Here is a 21,492-nt window from a genome sequence, read left to right as displayed (position 1 = left end):
TTTGTCCCTGATCGATTCATTGATCAGCCATCTCTGTGTCAATCCAAACATCACATGGTTAGGAATGCAGATTATACATGTATGATTTGTGAAAGGTTTCGGCCATGTCATAGATCACAAAAACATGAACCAGCGGTGCCTTTTGTCTCCTCTAGTCTTTCTCACTGCGTATGGTCGGAGGCTGCAGGGCTGCAGCTCATCAAAGCACTGGGAGAATGTGTCGGCCTGGAACGCCTGTGGTAGGACACACTTGGAGATCGACCATGTTTACAGACATGTCCTAATCCCATAAAGTTTATATTGTTTATGTGTGTATGTCTATGTGTTTTTCACTGCCCCCCCTCAGTCTGGATTCCTGGCAGCTGAGCGAAGAGAGTGGCATGTGTCTGGCACAAGCTCTTAGGAATATCAACTCTATACGCGTTCTCAAGTAAGAAACAATCTCATAGTAGGATTTGATTTCAGTGGCATAAATTACGACAGTCATTATGAAACATTATTAAGATAGCACAGGATGATGTACTCTAACCATGCCAGGATATTTGAAACGTGTGTGTGTACAGACCGGGACCTGTTGTTATCCAGGATATTAGTTCTGTCTGGGCATTTGAACCTTAAATTTATATTGCTATGGGCCGTATGTATCTTTGGAGCGTTACGTCTCTGCACAACAGCAAACAACAAATATACCTTTCTGGGAGCCAATAAAGAAACATTGGACCTTGAACAGGACACACATTTTAATGTAAACCAAAAGAAAAAAGTGATAAAACAAATGTTTTTTCAAATATTTATTTTTTTGGGTTTGCTTGCCTTTATTGTAGAGATCGGACAGTGGACAAAGATGAAATCAGGGAGAGAGAGAGAGTTGGGACTGACATGTGCCACCAGCACTATCCACTGCGCCACCTGCGCACCCCCCCACCCCTCACAAATGTTGACCTTTTAAAATGATTTTTTTTTTTATTCTGCAGCGTGTTTACAGCTCGTCATGTTGTAGGAGGTGTCTATCTAATATACAGTAACAGCCTGCAAAGCTATTTCAGACAGGCATCCTCTTACAGTCACACTGATACTCTTTCCTCGCACGTATCTGTACCACTCTAATAATATGGCCTATATATAATGCTGTACTTTGCTGACACTGTCGCTGCCAAAGCCTCAGCTCCATTGCTCACATCGCGGCTACTCATGCAGCAGTTCATCATACCAGCATGTCATCGCCTCCGCATGAAGCTCTTCATAAAGAAGTAGCGTCTGATCCAATAATGCCACACATGGGATATTCATTCCCTGTCCTCTCATAGTGCAAAGCTGTAAACCTTTAGCCACCGTTGTCCTGTGAGATCAGAACTTGGACTGGAAGTGCCAGTTCTGTTTATACAGCTCGTAAATATAGCTGAAATTTACAACGATGTCAATCCTCCTCACACGATCAGTCCTTGTCTTTATTATATCATCAAGTAGATCGGAGTTGACGCAGCTTTCACAGATGAGCTGATCGCTTTGTTGACAGCTAATTTGACTCTTGTGCATTGGGTTTGTGTGTGTGCCAGGCTTAATGAGATTGACACTGCAGATGGCGGGATAGATCTCCTCGCAGCTATGGAAAGACTCAAACAAATTGAGGAGATTGGGTAAGTTTTCCACACATAGATATTATATGTTGTCAATCAATAAATCTTCATTTCTATAGCCCATTTAAAACAACCTTGATTGAGCAACGTGCTACATAAAGTTATATGTGTCAGTTGAGACATGTAGCTGAGTCTCCGTTAACTGAGGCCAGTCTGAGGGTTTGAGTCTGAGCCATTAAAAGATAAGTTTAAGTTTTCCACTCCAGCACATTCATTCATTCAATTTTGAGCAGAGCTTTAACTCTGAATTATCTTCATGTTTATACTGTACCTCGGTCGTAGAGGGTGTGACAGTGTTGACAGTGTTATGAGATGTTGAGCATTAGGGAAGCTGTTTAAAGCACCTGATCTGTTTTCAGTAATGTTGTTTAGGCCAATACTCTGAAATGTTTGAAACTGTTATTGGCAGAAAATCGAACAATAAGGACACTGAATAAACTTCCAGCTCCTGAAATAAACAGCTTTAAAGACAGCTGTGAGGAGGGACGCTCTGTCACTCCAAGTTATTTCACTGTATCACCTTTCACTGACGCCTTGGACCTTTTGTAGTGTTGAAAACAGATTGGACTTGTTCATTGGACAGTGAACAATCCTGTCTCTGTGTCCGAACATTTAAATTACCAATGCAGTGATAGTGCTGTACTTCAAATAGTTATGATCTTCTTTTGTATAGAAACATGATTGTGTAGGTGTGTAATAAACTCAAAAATACCTGCAGCCCACCTGATAATCATCAGAATTCAAAATTTGTATGATGGCTTTCTGCGTAATATTCAGTGATAAAACTGTAATGTGTGCTGCATCAGAGCCCGATACGAACGGTTACAGTGAACACACTAAAAACGACAACTCAGTCTTCACCAACAAAGAAGTCCATCTCCTGATCTTACGAGTCTGACTGCAGTCAAAGCTTGAATCTGAGTGAAATAGAGTTCTCAGAATAAGTGCTTGAGTCAGACTGGAGTCTGTGTCCAGCACATGAACATGCGATTAATCTCATTTGTCTTTCAAGTGTTTAGTGTTGATTTGTTTTTTTTCTCTTGGCGATTCAGGTTGGAGGGCTGGAGGATGGGCGATAAAGGACTAGAGCAGTTGACCAGACTTCTTCCTCTCTGGGGGGGTCTGAGGAGGATCAGGTGGGTCGAACAAAAAAAAAAAAACTCAACAAAAACATGCCGATTAGCCATCCTGTAAGTTCTGATTTGATTCTGTTACCTAATAGTCAGAGGTAAAACTCCAAAATACTTTCAAGTCAAGCTTTCTCGTTCAGGGTAAAGTGCACTCTATTTTTGTAAACTCTGTTTAAACATCCTATAATATTTTACAGGCCTGCAGATTATTATTTTATTGTTTTTTAAAGAACCTCAGTCAGTCCTCGTACACTTATTTCTTTTCTACACAAGTTTACTGACGACATATACTACTGCAAAGTGCTGTTAAACTGTGCCAACAGATCATTGAGTTTCCAAATGCTTGGTCACATGTCTGTGAAGTGATAGTCATTTAAAACCTACCAGCCATTTTATTGGACTGTCGTCGCCTTCTTTACGAGGACCTTCTGGCAGCTCGCTCTTCTTTTACAAGTGTCCCACTCCCAGCAATGCCAAATGTTTTGTGCGGGTATGCTAAGTAGTTGAAGCTGTTGCTATATTAATTCATTCATGCACTTGTTGTTAAAGTCCTCAATTCAATATTAAAGCAGGGTTGGTAATTTCCTCCAGATAAACTTTTTAAGATTTTGGTTAAAATTGTCTTTAGCTCCTGACAGAAATTAATAATTCATGTGCTCTGAAAAAGAAGCAAAGAAAATCTGTCATCTGTATTTCTTCTAAACTCGTAAAAATTTCGACCAATATCTGCACTCGGTACACTCAAAGCATGATCTGAAATCCGCTTAATGAGGCTAGAGCATTAAAGCGAGGGGCGTGGCTTTTGAGGGAGCACAGAGGGGAGGGGGTGGGGGAGACGGAGCGCTGAGAGAATGCTACTTTTAAAATCATGCTTGTTTTCAAAAATGACCAGCCTTTAATGTCACAGTCACATGCAGTCTGACCTGGCTGTTTGCTCTGCATTACAAAAGGTCTGACCTGAATGTGATTCAGAACCACATATGGAGTCAGCCTGGAATCTGATCTTAAAAGAAAATACATGTCCATGTTTCTTGTGCTGTTCAGACTGTCATTAAAAGTACAATAGAGTCCTGTACGAGCGAAAACAGAGTCAGATTTGGATGACTTTTGCCTGTTGTATGAACATGATCCATGCCTGAGTGTGCAGGACAAGATCAGCAAAGATAAAAGACGCACCACTTTGTTTCAAAAGGGATCCAAAATTCAACCATGAACATGTCTGAGGGTGCACTCACACTGGGCCCAGTTCTCCTGTTCTGTGCCCACAGCATGATTGCCCCCCTCCTTACTCACTTGAACTGGCCTACGCTCTCTTTGCTCCAGCCCCAACCGAGCACGGTTACCCTATCATACATGTAGTGTTCTGGGGCTTTTTTCTTCAAGTGAGGAAATCAAATATTTCTTGTTTACATCATTCAGTTAAAATGTTTGTACACTTTTTATAGGCGTTCAAAATTCAGCACTCACTAAAGTGTATGTCATGCAACAGAGACGATCAAACATTGGTCATATTATATATCATTACATGTCATATCAAATAATGGTCAGTTTTGACTTTTAAGGTGGTTTAAATTGACATTGTCAACTTGTGCACTGAGCATAACACAGAGAAACATGACTTTTAAACATGAAACATAAACTTTTAACTACACCCTTAAATGGTAAGTGGACTTGAGCCTGTAAAGCACTGACTTAGTGTACTATATTCCTCTATTGGAATAATTAATTATGCTACTGCAATATGCTACATACTGAAATAACTGCTTATTTACATTGAATGTGTTTGATGTGCCCATGTTTCAGTCTATCAAAGAACCTTATCAGTGACCAATGTGGAGACAAGCTCGTGGATGCTTTGAAAGGCTGTCGTCACCTGGAGGCGCTTCAGTAAGGACATTGTTTATGTGATGCTCATATTAAAATAGCACGAGCAGGAAACCTTTTCATTTAACTCGAACAAAACAAAGGCTCCAGACAAATGATTACCCTCTGGGCTTTTTCAAAATTGAGCTAACTACATTGATTTCAGGAATCGTTTCAGTATATGGCCCCGTGTCCACCTATCGTGTATTTCTGATTGCAAGCGTTTTCAATGAGGGCAGTAGCAGGCGGTGGCCTGGAGAAAAAGCATAGCACCCGGCGTCTTTTCTTCCCAGCGCTCTGCCTTTTTTGTGCAGTCGCTCTGAGTGCTCAAGTTGAAAATCTTTTCATCACTGCCGCTCTTTTCCAAAGGTATCACACTGTGTTTTTGTTCCTACAGATCATGTCTTGTAGCCACATTCTCTTTGTTTGCAGTCTGATCGGGTAAAGGACGATCTCAAATAGAAAGCATGCAGTAAGAAATAATGGAGCAGTGTCTGTCATACAGCGTCATAGAGACAGGACAGATGTGCAGCGTTTTTCTTCTCAGAGCACGAATGATTCGTGCTAGCACAGCCAGCGCTTCTCTGCCTAGAAAAACACTCAGTGGACACAGGGCCTCAATTAATATTTCACATGGGAAGAACATGTATCTGTATTTTGTTCTTTATTTTCAGTCTATTGTATTCTATAAACTCTTTTTCTCCAGATCAATACAAATGAAAAGTTTTGTCTTTTGCATGTTCAGTAGCGACAGAATGAAAACATGTTTGTTCTCGCTTACAGTCTATGTCGTAACAGTCTGGGCGACCTCACTGCTGCTAGGATGGCCCTTGTTCTACCCTCATTGACCCACATCACTGTGTTGGAGTAAGACACACGCAGATTCAGATCTCTCTCTGATGTCTGTAACATTTGTCACACTTGTCCTGAGTTTAATGCCCTTTATGCATGTGCCCTCTCTGTAGTATTTCAGAAAACAACATCACATACGAAGGGTCACTGAGTCTGTCCAAAGCAATAATGGGCCTGAAGAACCTCACCAAGATGCAGTAAGACTGTGCTCCGTTTTAGTTTTTGGTATTAGGACTGTGGTAGACGACCATATTGACTTCTTATTCACATTAGAACGTTGAATAATGTGTTTCTGTTTTTTTCTGCTGTCAGTCTGACCTCTGTTGGGACTCCAAAGCTGTGTGCTGTGGCCTCGACTCTGGCTCACTGTCCCCTCATACAGGATGTTGGGTGAGAGAAGATTGTAAACAGTGACAAAATATTACTGTTTATTATGGTTGTAAACATGAGTCTGCTACATAGTGGAGTCTTCTTGCATGTATTGGATCCACCTACAGTAATAGAGAATATACAAAGGGCATCAAGATAATGAGTGTAAATTGGTTCATGAGGCCTGTGAGGCATGGTCTTCATGTTTGGAGGTTATCGTCACACACCCTGTCTCTTTGTTTTTGTCTTTAGTTTGGGATGGAATAACTGCGGGGATGACGTGGCAGAGGAGCTGGCCAGAGTCATGCCACTCTGTCATAGGCTGACCATTATAGAGTAGGTTTTTAAAAAAAAACACACACATTCACACTGAACAGAGTTAATGGGTTTTTTGTTTTGTTTTGTTTTTATTATCATTCTTCCTTCTCTCTTGAAGTTGTTCTCAATACTTAAGGTATATGTTTTATTGAATTGTTTGATTTATTTAAAATTGAGTCTCTGCGGTAAATATTATTTAAATACACAATATGTAGAATCTGCCACCAGGGGGCGCTGTTAAAAAAATAGTAAAAGCTGAAGGCCTCCGTCCTGATGAAAATAATGTGTTTTTCAGCTTAGGATGGATGTGTGGCCTTCAGTTGGGGGGAACAATTGTTTGTTTTAAAAGTTGAAAAAAAGACTGAGACTAATATGAGAAAATCTTCTGAAGAGCTAATTAATGAATTCTGGTTGGGTAATTACTTAAAATGATATAAAGCATCATCATCAGGGACACAGTAAGAATTGTCAAAAATATAAAACTTACTGTTTGAACTTCATACTGAGCTTCATGTCTCACTATTTGTGTATTGTCAGAACTGAAACCATGGTGCGTCCCAAATGGCCATGAGGGAGTGTCTTAACATCGTGATATTTTCAAATAAACGTTCTCAACTTAATGTAGCATCTACTTGAAAGCAAAAACAGATGTAAAAAAAAAAAAAATACTTGGAAACAAATTCAGGCGTGAAGGGTTCTCAACACACTCACAAGTGGGAGAAGATAAAGCATGTTTATGATTCTTTTGTCTCAGTTTGGAGTCAAACAGTGTGAGTGTTGCTGGAGCAGAAGCCCTGTTTGAAGCCTTACAGTCATGTCCTGCTCTTCAGCTCATCCGGTAAGCTCTTTCTGTGGATTTGTTATTACTGACAACGCCTACTCATTGCACTTCTGTCAATACCTGTACATGTTGAGTTTTTCTTTAGTCTACAATGTTTTGTAATAGTACTGTGATATTACAGTTCAGCTGTATTTTTTTTTTTTTAATCATATTCAAACGAGGGATATTAAATGTCCCACTGCTGTGTTTTACAGGCTGTGGAGGAACAACATCTCTCCCAGTGAAGCACAGAGTCTTTGTCTTCGGGACAGGAGGCTGAACTTCTCACCGACGTGATGTCATCTGTAATACATTCATCTTCCTAACAATGTGCAGGTGAATCACTTCCGCCATGCGCTCATGCTCCAGACACCAACAAGTGAGTGAGAATAAGCTATCCTGCAGTATAACCATAGAAAAGGATTATGAATGATCTTACAGAGAAAAAAATCAGATTGCCAAAAAGCCTTAATGGTTTACTTGATAACTGGTACAGATTTGAAAAAAACAAAGGTCATTTGCTTAGACAGTGTATATATTTCATGCCTGTTGAAATGAATTGATTATTTTGTGTAATTGGACTTCAAGGTATTTATTTATTATTTTGTCTCTTTTTGAGCTGTTTAAACTATTGAAACTTTGCACTTACTGGCCTCTAGTTTCACTGCTGTAAACTGGCAGGATCGGCTGACAGTGTGGCACACTTCTATGACTCTGATGTTGTTATAATGTAGTGCAGTGTAGCCAACCCGGCGTGTGTATTTAGCAAATGAAACACGCACATGTTGAGCGTAGAACTGTTGACAGAAAGCTGGCAGACTCCACCCATCTCCGTGTTCTGCATCCAAACTTGTGGCTCCGATAGAGCCACAAGTGTCCTCTATCATAGGCTCACTGTTAACTCTCAAAGAAGGATAATAGCTGGTATGCTTATTGAAATGTTTAAGACAGACTTTTAATCCGAGGCTGGATGATACTCATCTTCTAATGTTTAAGATGATAAATTGTGTTCATTCTGGGAGCTGCATGTCTCTGAAGACTGCTGGATTTCAGTAATGAAGTAGAACTTTTAGAGTCATCATTGCGGGTTATCAAAGGAATAACCCACAAAGCGCTTTCTGCCTCATAGACCCGCGTCCATCGTCTCTCTCTATACGCCGTCACTGTTACTCCTCGCCGTGAACCTAGAGGCTAATAAATCCAGAAAAACACTGAGTGTTTTCTATTAAAATTATACTTCACATAGTTACTTTGCACTGTATAGAGTTTACAATGAGAGACCACAAGAGTGAAAACACAATAAATCACACACACACAGCAAAGGGAGACGACAAGGACTCCCCTCTCAGGTTGTGGTCTCTATCAAGTTTGTGTATTTATTTCCGCTGTTGACATGGAAGAAATCATCCAAGTTATCATTTTTAAGTTATTTATTGAGCTGTGTTTCTGTCAGACTTAAATTATGATTAAGGATTGATTGTATAAAACCGCATGTACATTATAATCTTTGCAAATCATTGCAAGCAGAGATTTTACGTGGGACTGTGGCAGCTAATGCAATATTCAGTTTTTGATTTCGATTTGTTTGTTTTTTGTTTTGTACTTTGAATTATATTTCTTTCTATGTATCTTTTCATTCCTTCATTCTGACTTGCACTGAGATGTAAATGAAATATAAAAGAGACTACCCTCACTTTGTGCCTGTCTTTTTTTAACACCACTGATTTCTCATTTACGATGAAGTGTGACACAGGAGTAGAATTTTAACTGGGTTTTTCAGATTAAACTTGTAAGTTTCCAGAATAGATCATTTTCCTTTTTCCTATAACATCAACAAGGAAGGCATCTATTCTTCCTAATGTCAACAAGAGCAGCTGAAGAGAAGTAACAGCTGTGACTGTAGACAATCAGTCCCTTAGCACCCCCGTGTGGTTGAAACTAGTAGTGCAAATACAGCAGACTGTAGATCCTATTCCTTCAGGGCATTTGGGATGCAAATAACGATGACATGTCACATCAAGCACAGTGATCCTCATCTCTGGTTGTCTGTGACTGAATCTGCGTTTTAGTTGTTTGTTTCTATTTATCACCATTGATGGTATACTTTGAATAAAGTTGTTTCTTACATCTGAACAATGAAGGTAAGATAATACTGTATTGATTCGCAGAGGGTTATTTTATAAAGGGAAATATACTCTTTCTTACAAAATTCTTAAATGCCAAATCTACTTTAGGGTAAAACATAATAACCAACATCTTTCATTAATTCCTTTATGAGTGTTTGTGTGCCTCTTTTTACACATGTTTATTTATAAACCACTGATATTATGCAAACAAACATTTTCCGCCAGAGTTAAAGCCATTAAGGTTGTGTGACACCTGTATTAACCACAAGATGGTGCTAGGTGAGTGATGACATTTTCATGGTAGACATCACTAAAAAGCTTACTAAGGAAGAGGCAGGCCGACATGGTTTAAAATGTACCATCTCCTGAAAAGACATAAAGAAAAAATAAATACATTGTAATGCTAATTGTACACAGGGTAAGCAGACAGACAGCGGTTTCGAACTCGTTAAACGGAAGTCCTGTGCATCAGCCTGACAACACTTCATTTATTTTGTAAGTCAGCACCTTGTACTTCCGGTCGTGAGTTAATTACAGCGGGCTTTATTACGCTCCATCCTTCAGCCGCGCTGCACGGGCAGGAGGAGCAGAGTCCAGGTGGCTTCAAGGATGATTTACGTCCCTACACTGTTGCGCCTCGCAGAATACTCGGGATGAAAATGACACAAGAAACTTCAGTTTCCACTTTGTTGTAGAAAAAGAAAATACATTTTGGGATTTTACTGCTCCTCATAGTGCGGTGTAGTACATTTTGTGTTCAACTAAAAGCGGAGAACTTGGACGTCATCTTCTGAGGTGAGAGTCACATTAGTTGCGACAGGTTTTATTTATTTTATTTTTTTTAAATGTTTTATCTTTGTCATGCTCTAGTTAGAAAAATAGTGAGGGGCTACTAAGACAAAGTCAGTTTTCAAAATGTCACTGCAGCTACAACGTGCTCGATAATGAGGTTAAAAACAGGAAAATGAGTTTGTTTAGGATGTGGCATTTGACCAAAACGGTGCACGCGGGTCAGACATCAAAAGTAACATTCCGACGTGTTTTTGAGTATGCGTGTTTTTGAGTTGGTGCGTGAACGAGAGTTTTCGTTTGACTGTTTTGACCTGTTTCTTGTGAAGAATAGGCCACGGAAGACATGACGTGAGGGATAATTAAACTCAGATAATTTCACTTACTGCTATGTATCCCTTTAATATAGAATAACTTTCTTACTCGTCATCTTAACCAGGCTTCTCTGTCAGTTTTAATGTTTGGCCTCCTGCAGAGGTGGCTCTGATGTCGCTGTGCACCCTGAACGTCTTTCTTATTGACATCAGATCAACCAGGTTTATGGAAAACAGCTGCCATAAAGTAGTTTGGTTGTTTTTTGTATCATGTTATATTCAAAGTCTACCTTTATGTCCCAAACAGTCAAATAAACAGCAACTAGAATGCTTCTCCCTCCTTGACATGTTATTTTATATGGCCTAGTGATGCACTTTGCAGAAATTTAAACAAAAAAAGGTTTAACTTACTGCAGCACTGAAAGTTGGGTAACATCAATCTGTGTTTTTGTCTGATGAAAGCAAACAACAACAAACATGCCTTTTTGGTTTTTCTCTCCTGATACCAGGACTTATGGGGCTGGTTGCTCCAAGAGCTTTGACATATTTGACAGTGATCGGAAAATGTTAAAGCTTCACATAAGCATTCATCCTGGTGCATTGTAAAAGCCCATGTAAGTTGTGTAAGAAATGTTTATTTTGGTGCAAACTGAGAGTGTGTGTCTTTGATTTGTGTGAACTCAGCATAAATTTGAAAATGGTTATGTAGTCAAAACTACTCCATTCATCAGCCGCCGTGAAACTGAAAATGTAAAACCAGTCACAACAAACTTTTCATTACCTTTGAAGGACTGAGTCAATGAATGAAGATATTGCACTGGCATTTTCAGCACATCAACACTCGCAGTGTGACATCACAGGAGCAGAGCAGGGGAGAAGAGATGGGGGGGCACATGGGGTATGACACATTAGTATCTTAGCAACAGACAGCATCCTTCTAATTTGTCGCTTTGACAACAAAACCACCTTTATGGAGACAAGGTGCCACCATGCTGGTTATTTTTCATTAAGGCTTCATGTCTCACATTCTATTACAGAGAATAACATGTTACCAACATGCTCAGGCATGCTGTCAGACTAGAAATGTGTGTTTTATACTGTAATGTCTTTTTCTCACCTTTTTGCCCGAGGCTTACATTTAATAGGTACTGGAGGCTTTGAACTGAGCTTAGGGCAGAGTGTGTGTGTGAGTGTGTTTAGTATTGATATTGTTAGCACTTCCTGGAGGCAGCTTAGACCTACCCAAAGGCTGTTCTGCACTTCCAAGGCCGAGCTCACATCCAGCATGTAGTTTACTGCTTTGTTTAATTCCTCCTCAGTGGGTATTTGTTTTTTCCCCTAAGTGTCAGTAGTTCTATGAAACTGGAGTCTGTAGTGTTGTAAAACCTACTTTAAGGGTGATTTATTAGTAAGTTGCCTCTTGTCTATTACTTTTATTTGCCTGTCTGTGGAAAAAAAACTGTAATATAAAATTATCTTTGTGGATTATATCGTCATCGCCTGCGGCTGTGTACTACTGAGATCTCGAGGGACGTGCTCACTCTGCCTGGCAACAGATACAAATAAGAGACGTGTTAACACACACATGCCTTGAAGTAATAGTTACATAAGATCCCTTACAGTAATGATGTTATCCTGGACACCAGCCATCACAACGTAAGCATCCTATTCTTCCATCATGTATCGACAAACCTACAGTGCAGCTCATTACACTGTAATTATATGATGGAGAAGGATGCTGACTAGCGACTGAGGAATGGCCTCAAGAAAAAAATTGAAAAGGCATCCTGGTCCATTGTATCTTCTCCTGTAATATTATGGATGTCATTTGAACACTTGCAGTATAGTTTATAAGTAAACAAGCCAACGCTGAGACTACAAATCGATGTTGTAATCATCCATCATTGTTTGGGCAACCTTAGTGAAATGATCGCACAGTCACTTCTATGCAGCTTTGATAGGGTCAAGTTTTCCTTTCAGATTCAGGTGAAGACTTGAATGTATATATACAGTCGCATCAATGTGTTTTAAGTACATACCTCAACTAAAGGAACTGGGTGTTACTATTAAGATATGAGATATTACTTTATTGTTCCCAATAAAGTACGCCAATTCAGGCGCTGCAGCAGCAATACAGAAATCAAAAGTCGAAACCAAATAAAACAGTAACATAAATACAATTTTTGCAATAGTAGTAGAAGATATGTTATGTATTATATTTCCTGATGAAAAGCAGCCACTTTCATCTCAGGCGATCATCAGGTCAACTTTACAGTTGTGCAGTTATTCACAATAGTAACAACAACTACATGTTTTAAATGTTAAATTACTTCGTTACTGATAAATGTGAGTCTTCCAGTTGAAGTTACATATAAAACTGAAGTACGTGTTTCAGGCTTTCAGACTGTTCACACATGACAAACAGTTCATGTTGTCACCTTTTGGGCATTTTGTGGTCTTCTTTATTATCACTGTTGAGATGTTTGCTGTAAGCAGCTCTGCTCTAATACTTTGGATTAAACCTGTATAATAATGACTTTCATTGTGTTGTGGATGCTGCCTTAAAGTGTGGGCATGCCTTCCACTTAGTCTCAGATTGTTACCATATTGTATAATTTAGCTGAGAAAGATAAGCATTGTTGCACATTTATGTATGCATGCAGCTTGAAGCAGCATCATGACAGATGCAGCTTCACAGAGCTTTTAGCATGGCTGTGGTTTGACCTGGTCTATTGACCACAGTCACAGTAGAAACCACCTGTTAGTAGGTTGTATTCTTTGTTTAAAAAAGGCATGAAGTTCGACGGCTGGCAGAAATAAGAACAATATGATGACAATACGTTATTAGTCCAATGATCAAGTAACATAGGCCTACCTTCTCTTATAAAATGTTATGCCTTAAACACATTTATACTCAAACTAAGGACATTTTCTCCATTCTTCAGCCAGCAGAACTTAAATTGTGGTGTTCAAAAAAAAAAGTGTTTGAAAAAGTGTTCAAAGACTGCAGCTCTCCTCTTCATAGATTTAAAAGCATCACATTTTCAGTCAGGAAACCACCACTGTGGGAAGCACAGAAACTGAACTGTATTCTACTTATTTCTTTGTCCTTTTTTTTGTTCAAGGGTGATTATCTTTGACCCCAGACCATGGCCTACACTCTGGGCACTGCCACTGACGGCCAGACACGCAGTGTTGCACCTCAGCACTGCGTCACTCGGGTGGAGCTGTCCGTCACTGCATCCAACCTGCTGGACCGAGATGTAGCCTCCAAGTCGGACCCGTTCTGTGTTCTCTTCAATGAGGTGGAAGGAAACTGGGTGGAGGTAAGGTTGGAGAGATGGGGATGAGTGTGCAGTGTCTTCTAAACAAAAAGGATGAAATGTCAGAATGAGGAGAACAGGCCCAACAGAGGTGAAATATTATTGCCCACACAACGTGGAGTCAAACCCGTGTCTAGTGCCTCTTGTCCTTAGCATTGAAGTGAAGAGGATAAATGAGAGCCAGAAGTAAAAATACTCTGACGTTTGTCAAAGTGCTGGAGGTGCTTTCAAGGCAACATCGACAGAGCTGACACTTTCAACAGAGGAGAGCAGAGGATATTGTTTGCTTGTTGTCTATGGAAGTAAATGTAGTGCAGAAAGTGTATTCTGTGAACAAGAATACGTCTTGACCATCTGCAATGTGCCCTAACATACCCAGCCCTGTAGGATGTTGTAACATATCTTAGTGTGACATTTTGACTCTGAAGTCTTTAGTACACACAGGCTCAAAACAATCAGGTCCTGTGTGTTTGTCCACTGGCTGGCTACTAGCTGGGAGCTCACTGCGGGGGATTGCATGTTCTCTCTGTGTCTGCCGTGAAATTTCACACCGAAATCAGTTAATGCTCAAGAAACCGCTTCAATTAGCAGGTCCACTGAAGGAGGCCAGATTAATCTGAGCTAATCCTCCATGAAGAGCTGAACTTTGGTCTACTCTGACACATAAATTCATGCTGATATTTGACTGGACAGAAAGTCAAAAATGAAGGAAGCCTTAATTGCATATGAGCCCTTTCATACCTTCCTCTGTTTGAGAAATAGAGGTTTAAGGTTGTAACTAGAGTTTAACCGTTTGCAGTGACGAAGAAAATGCAACACGGGGCATAAAGACCAGTGACCTTGGTAACCTCAGAGAAGGTGGAATCATGAAAGTCAGGATCAATACTGATGCCAAGATTGAAAATAACAGTATTGCTGAATCTCTGTCGAGCACCCATTTTTTATGACTTCTTCATAACTCTTTGTGTCTGTTTTTAAAATGATTTGATGTATTTCGGTTTGAACATGTTTTACAATCTGCATGTCTCATCTTTCCAGGAGAAGATGTAAGACTCCCACACCTCCATTCATGTTCGCCAGTAAAACACAAGACAAATGAGTTGGTCCAACAAAATGACTTCTTCCCAAAATACAAAAACTCTTCTCGAAATCAGGAGTTAGATATACAAGCTTGCCAGGGTCACTTGACTTGCATCAGTGCTCGCCACATCATCCACGCCATGTTAGACTGGCTGAGCTCACGATCGGTGCGTCCCTACATAGAACCATTTCATTAGTGTTAAATTGATTATTTGAAAAAGCTTTATTGAAGCGCTTAAAGCAAAACACATCTTCATGTTGGACACTGAATGCCTTTAAAAATGACAGTCCATTGTTCTTAAGAGGTTTGTTGAATGCTAAGCTTATTAATGGGAGAATCCTGGTGACAGAGTAGTGTGAGCCACACCAGGCCTGACACCGCAAGTAATTGTGACTAAGCTTTCTACACATGGACAATTTTTACTTTGTGGTGTGAAAACAGTTTTTTTGGGGCTTTTGATAGACCAACATGTAATCAAGGTTTGATTTAACCTGTGGCCTCACAGTAGAATAAGAATAAAAAATAACAATAAATCAGTACCAGAAATGTTAAAGGGGACGTATTATGAAAATCCACTTAAACAGTGTTTTTGAACATATATGTGGGTAACCTGAGTGTCTCCCGGCCCACAAAATGTGAAATAAATCCACCCAGTCCTTTGTTTGGGGTCTGCATAAGTCTTACAACTAGGTTGCAAATGGGTGGAAAGTCTCCGCTAGGGATGTAAAAATGAATCGTGAAGCAGTTAAAAATGGATTCAAAGGTGTCATAGTTCACATCGGTACTCTGAAAAATGAACCGCAGTAAAGTCATGAGGAGAGGAGGTTGGTTGTAACAAGCAGGTGTAACAACGGGTTTGTAGCCCTGCTTGCCCAAACGAGTGCAAGAGCCAAAGAGATTACCAGGTGCATTGATGTTTTCATGAAAAATTGAAGGGAATCTTTTTCTATCATCTCTCAATTTTTCTCATTTTGTAAAATAAATCGTGAGAGAATCATATCGTGAACCCAGTATCGTCAATCGTATCTGGAGTTAAGTGAATCATTACATCCCTGGAAATAATTCTGGAAACTTTTCAGAGGAAGTTTAGTTTAGGATTTTTGGAAATATTCCAAATGAGAAACTTTCCATGGGAATTATGGGAATTAACTGGACATTGAGGGTAATGTAAGGAATATGTAATGTTTCATATCCAAGCATAAATATAAACATTTTGTTTTGTCCTAAGCAGACATCCATGCAAAATAATACATAGGCGGGGCTCATTGCATTTAAAGAGACAACAAAACGCAGCGTTCTGAGAGAGCTGGTTTATACAGGGTGACAAACCTCCTCTGGTGTTTGATCAATGTTATATTTGGACCACAGCACAGATGTTTCATTTAGAGAGGGGACACAGAGGGCTGTCTGAAAAGGTGGAAATGGGGGATAATATGTCCTCTCTAAACTCACATCATCTGGAAGTTGACAGATCTGAGGATAGTCCTGTGCGTGGGTCAGTAGATACGTTTTTAAATCACAATTTGAACAGATCAGTTTTTTTCTTGTGTGGGAGCTTTGTCCTGTGCTTTAATTGAAAACACAATATGTGATGTAAATGTTTGATGTACCACATTCTCATTGTACAGAAAAAAACAAACAAACATAGGAACTGAGTTAAGGCAGCTCCACAGGAACATGTTGATGAAGTTTAGGTGTGTGTAGGCTGCCGCCTCGAGGCTTTTCTGTAGCAAACAGCTGGTCAACAGGGCAAGCTGGCTTTTGTGTGTGTGTGTGTGTGTGTGTGTGTGTGTGTGTGTGTGTGTGTCTGTCCTTGTGTGCGTCTGTGTAGGCGAGTGCCTCAGGTTCTAGCTAGCTGACGGTCAGCAGGGCATGTGGCGCCGATGTGAAATTACCAACAGTTACTATGGTAACGGCAAGGGAAACAAAAGCTTTGCACTCCTGGTGTGAGGGAGCGATGAAGAAGGCGAAATGAGGCCCAAACCTTTTCTCGGATATTATCCACAGCTCGCCGTTTCTCTCACATCTCAGCATCCTCGCTTCCTCTGATCCCCTCCTGTTCGCTTAGTTCTCTTCCTCCCATGATTGTCTTCCTCGTTTGTGTCGCGACGCTTCCCCTCTCCTTCTCATTCTTGTCATCCTGTGATATAGAAGTGTGAGAAGCAGCTGGCTCCATTGGGAGAATGAGAGGGAGAGGGTAAGAGGGTAAAAGTGTGAGAGTGAGGAGGTGTGAGAGAGGGTGAGGGGAAATCAGTGACAGAGGACTGAAAGGGAAGGACCAGAAGAGATGGAGAGAAAATCCAGTGAGAGTGAAAAAGAGAACGAGAAAAATGTTTGATGGAAAGAAATAGCAGCTAAGGCTGGTGTTAGAGAGGCTTTAAATAACACTAGGCTTAAAGAATTATAAAACCCAGCTATGCAAATGACATGACACCAAGTTAGCACACTTGGGCTATTTTTTACATTTGTTGCATGTTTTTTTCTCTCTCTCTCTCTCTCTCTCTCTCTCTCTCTCTTCTAACACCATATCCTCATACTTATCGCAACACCTGTGATTGACTCAGATATGTCGCACTGCAAGTGAGAACTCACATTGATGGTGGTTAACAACAGGCATGCCCAAATCAAGGGGGATAAAAAAACATTGATGCTTTTACACATCACAGTCATATGTAGCTGCAATTATGTTATCATGTACGTACCAACTATACAAAGCTGTGACAAACAAATGTCCATCTTTTTAATTTTTTTGAATGAAAATGTTATTTTCTGTTTCATGGTGCTGGGTCTAAAGCAACAAGGAACGCCGAATGAATGAGAAGTTGATTTTCTAAAACCTTCACCAGAACACAGGATCTTAAATTCTACAATATGCACAAGCAGGTGAATCCTGGATGATTGAAGCTGCTGCACTCTAATCCATTTGTAAATATTCTAATTGCACGCTGCAGTGTTTAGAAGCTCTGCAGAGCGTTTCAGCCTCTTTCAGCTGACTGTTTTCTTGATGCAATTTCAAAGTTATGTTTTACTTCCACGGCTGACTAAAGAGAAGCAAGTAAGAGCCACAATTTACATGACATGCAGACCAGTAGTCTGACGAAGAGCATGTTGGCTCTTAAAAGTCACTTATCAGTGAATCCTTCACGAGTGTGCGACTCGTGCTCCAGCACACACTCAGCGATACTCATGTCTGATTGATTGATTTTACTTCCAGTGCTGTCATCAGCCTCTTATACTGTATGGACAACATGTTTTGTTGTTGCTTTGAATTCATACATGCTATCTGCATAATGTACGATGATTTAACAGCAAGCATTAAACTAAACTGACACTATTTTAAGTAAGACTTAAAATAAGTTATAGCCAATAAATCAACAATAACGTTAAGAGTGATCATATGAATATCATTTTTCTTTAGACTCTGGGAGAATTCATAAAGGACTAAAGGAAAAGGAAACCACATTGCTCTGACAATCCGACCTGCTGCTGTTGCTTCCCTTTACCTGATTTTTTTTATTGTTTGTTTGCTTGAGAGCTTCAGGTGTTTTACAAGTGATTAATTTTTTTTAACAGCATCTTCTCTGATGTCTCAGTCTTTGAAACCACTCAGGCTCAACCCACTCACTGGGTCGTACTACGGAGCGAGTTCAACATACCCAGGGAATCTGTTGGATTCTCTGTCAGAGGAGATCACATTTAACAATTACCTGAAGCTGGTTATCAACTTGATATATGAACCCAAAGTTTCAGTGAATGTAAGTGTTGCCAGCTGCATATAGTCAGGATCATGAAGGAGTCAATCAATCGTCATCGTGTAAACTGTGATATCATACAAATATGAAGATGTTAAACACATTGTCCTGTCAAAGAACAACTCTGCCGCCAGCTTTGTGAATGTGCCAACTAAGGCTAATAACATCACTGTTTCATCAGTTGTTCACGATAAATCTGAATAACTCCTGTTTCTCTTCTCAAAAGATCCACGTGTGACTCTGACACAAAACACTGATGTGCACGCAGGTTGCTTGAAACCTCTCTGCGTTGTGACCTTTCTCTATTTTTCAAAAGCTTTTCCAACATTGATCCTTGTTTTACATTTATAGTCACTGAGCTTTTTAAATAATATGCCGAGGCTTTTGAAGTCAGGTAGAATCAGTTGTATCTGAACAGATTCGCTTGCCTGCTTCAGAACTGTGTTGACCAGTGAAATTCAAAACGTCTGTGGAGGCCGACCTCCTCCGATCAAAACAAATACAGACCATTCAGAACCGGAATTGAAATTTAGGAGCTGGACATACTGGCTGCTGCATTGTTGACTGAGAAGCCAGCACGTCGATATAGCATGTTCCCTTAATGGTTGATGATACAGTAAGACTATTGATTTAATTCAGTAGATATCTTATATATTGCTTTGTCTGAAAGTGTGAGACAAATATGTCAGGCTTATAAGAAACAACATGAAGCAGAGAGTATTAAAGTAGTAAGCCTCAGTGCTAACTACTTTAGTAAAGGTAAAGTGTATTGACGGTGTCTCTCACTCTAAAGATCAGCTCGTAGACTTCTGTGAGGAGGAGTTCTGATTGGTCAGTAGTCTCGTACAGGTTGATCTCTAATCCTGAACATAACTCTGTAATCTGGAGCAGGTTTGGTGTTCAGAATAAATGACCATGTTGTGGGGGCGTTGGTGGCGCAGTGGTTAATGTGCACGTCCCCGTGTACGGCGGCTATAGTCGTCACGCGGGCGGCCATGTTGATCCCCACTCTCTCTCCCTGATTCTGTATCTATCCACTGTCCTTCCTTTATAACAAAGGTGCAAAAATGCCCAAACATAAACCTTTAAAACAAAAAAAAGACCATGTTGTTACACCTCGATAAGAAGTTAGTTAACCCTAAAGGTGCCTCGATAACCACAAATCACAAATCACAAATCACCTCCTAGGTCCTTGTGTTGCCCAGCAACCAGTAAACAATGCCCGACAATTTTTTCCTAATAACTGCTAAATAAATACACATCTTGTGAAATGTTTTTCACACATACTGTATGTAAAGAACAGATAGAAGTGGGATGTTGTTGCAGTTTACGGGATATTTATCCTTTAAGTTAAGTCTTCAGTCATTCTTGATCTCGCAGCCTTGAAGGGGAGCAACATTTGTACCCCAGAGGAAACTGTCTGTTTCCGTCGCCTGTGAGTTTCTATTTGTGTCTCATTTATTTGATCGTAAACTTGGATGCATGTAAAAGAATAGGAGGATTGGACAAAGGTCTGATTTTTTCCCTAGTCTAGTGAGGCAGGTGTGAATCCACAGAGACACAAATATAAGACATGGACTCCAGCCTGGCAGGCTGCAGTGACGCCTTAGTCATATCATTTTTAAGCCATTCTTCTTTGCTCTCTACTCATGAGTCAGACGGATGGATAAGAGCTGTAAGCGCTGTTCACAGGCTGAAGTTAAAGCCCTCACTCATGAAAGTACTCTCTGTCCACAGCCTCCTTTTTCCAGGTCTAACAATGTTCACACTACGGTCCATTTTATAAAAATACCTTATATCTGAATCATTTAAACGTGAAGTGAAAACGATGCGTATTCTAAGCAAGTGTGTTAACGATGTACACCATTGTAGTTCTCATGTGAACAAGACAACTTTTGGCCCGCCATAGAAAGGCATAATGTGCAACATTTGCAGCAGAAATCGAGTATTTCCTCTGTAAATACAGTACCTCTCTGAGTCATGACTGTCTGCAAGGAGTGAGAAGTGTGAGTCCTGCTGATTGGTTTTTATCAGGGTGACAACAGCATGATTAAATGGACGGGATGGCCGACTCCTCGCCTTGTGCATTAAAGCTGTTTTAATCAAGGACTAGAAAAAAAACAAACACACTGCTTATTTTATGTCCTAAAGCTTGGTTCACACGGCAGAATAATTACGCCGATTTTGGCCCTGATTCTCCCCTTCCGATAAACTTAAGGACGCCCCAATCATAAAATAATCTTATAAGATCATCCCGCCGTGTGTGGTGTGTTCAGACTGCTCTCGTCTGGTCGGAAGAATGTCGGGACCACTCCGATCTCAAATCGGGGATATTCAACATGTTGGATTGTTTTGGCCCGATTTCTCATCATGTGTGGTGTTTCCCCCGGAGGGGAAAACGAGCACGAGCCTGTTGACTGTGACGCGTAGCCAATCAGAAAGTGAGGTGACGTAGTGGCGAGGAAACACCGGCAGCAAAACAACAACTACTCACCTCCACATCCACATGTACCAAGTACAGCTCATGCTCCCGTTGTCTCCCCTCCTTTGACCGACGCCTCTTTTTAAAGCGTGTTTTTTCTGTTAAAATCAGCACAAATGATCCCTGTTACATCCTCTTCGTCCGTTTGTTGACTCTGGAATCACGTTTGATCTCGAGAGGTTTTGCGAGATTTCCTGTCTGATTGGGGGACGTTAGCGAGTGTGGTGTGTCGATGTTGCTGTGTGGCCGCACACCACACACTGTACGACCAAAACTGTAAAACCTCAGATTATTTATCACTGTGTGGGGTCTCTAAAGTTTGGGAAATCAGCCGACAATTTTAAAATCCTGCCGTGTGAACCAGCCTTAAGAGTTTTGGATCACGGTCATTGCGTGAAATGTGAAATATGAAGCTAACTAAAAGTGTGCTTAAATTAGCCTGCTTACAGAAACCGTCCTATGTTTTGTCGGTATTTATTTGTAAAACAACCTTTTGGACACTGTTAAAATTTCAGAAGGTAAAATGCTCGTTTGATGACTGTCAATAAATAAGCTGGAAAAGAGATGTAGCTAAGTGCTCTCTGTTGTATCATTCAAAAGTTACATTTCTATTCTGTATAATTCAGAATGGTGACA

The 21,492-nt window shown here is 40.3% G+C and overlaps 2 protein-coding genes across 2 annotated transcripts in view; both read left to right on the top strand.

Moving 5' to 3' along the window:
- Window positions 1-8,673, top strand: part of nlrc5 (NLR family, CARD domain containing 5) — a 53,148-nt gene extending 44,475 nt beyond the window's left edge. The window contains exons 45-55 of the mRNA XM_079345823.1: window positions 156-239; window positions 347-430; window positions 1,557-1,637; window positions 2,690-2,773; window positions 4,571-4,654; window positions 5,414-5,497; window positions 5,596-5,679; window positions 5,795-5,872; window positions 6,104-6,187; window positions 6,924-7,007; window positions 7,205-8,673. Of these exons, the coding sequence (XP_079201949.1) occupies window positions 156-239; window positions 347-430; window positions 1,557-1,637; window positions 2,690-2,773; window positions 4,571-4,654; window positions 5,414-5,497; window positions 5,596-5,679; window positions 5,795-5,872; window positions 6,104-6,187; window positions 6,924-7,007; window positions 7,205-7,286 (913 nt within the window). The 3' untranslated portion in view covers window positions 7,287-8,673. The remainder of the gene's footprint in view (window positions 1-155; window positions 240-346; window positions 431-1,556; window positions 1,638-2,689; window positions 2,774-4,570; window positions 4,655-5,413; window positions 5,498-5,595; window positions 5,680-5,794; window positions 5,873-6,103; window positions 6,188-6,923; window positions 7,008-7,204) is intronic.
- A 996-nt stretch (window positions 8,674-9,669) lies between these two features.
- Window positions 9,670-21,492, top strand: part of cpne2 (copine II) — a 49,921-nt gene continuing 38,098 nt past the window's right edge. The window contains exons 1-2 of the mRNA XM_079345601.1: window positions 9,670-9,910; window positions 13,344-13,544. Coding sequence (XP_079201727.1) covers window positions 13,368-13,544 — 177 coding nt within the window. The 5' untranslated portion in view covers window positions 9,670-9,910; window positions 13,344-13,367. The remainder of the gene's footprint in view (window positions 9,911-13,343; window positions 13,545-21,492) is intronic.

Source organism: Symphodus melops (assembly GCF_947650265.1).
Source record: "Symphodus melops genome assembly, chromosome: 6".
NCBI lineage: Eukaryota > Metazoa > Chordata > Actinopteri > Labriformes > Labridae > Symphodus > Symphodus melops.
This window is presented reverse-complemented; position numbering and strand designations above follow the sequence as displayed.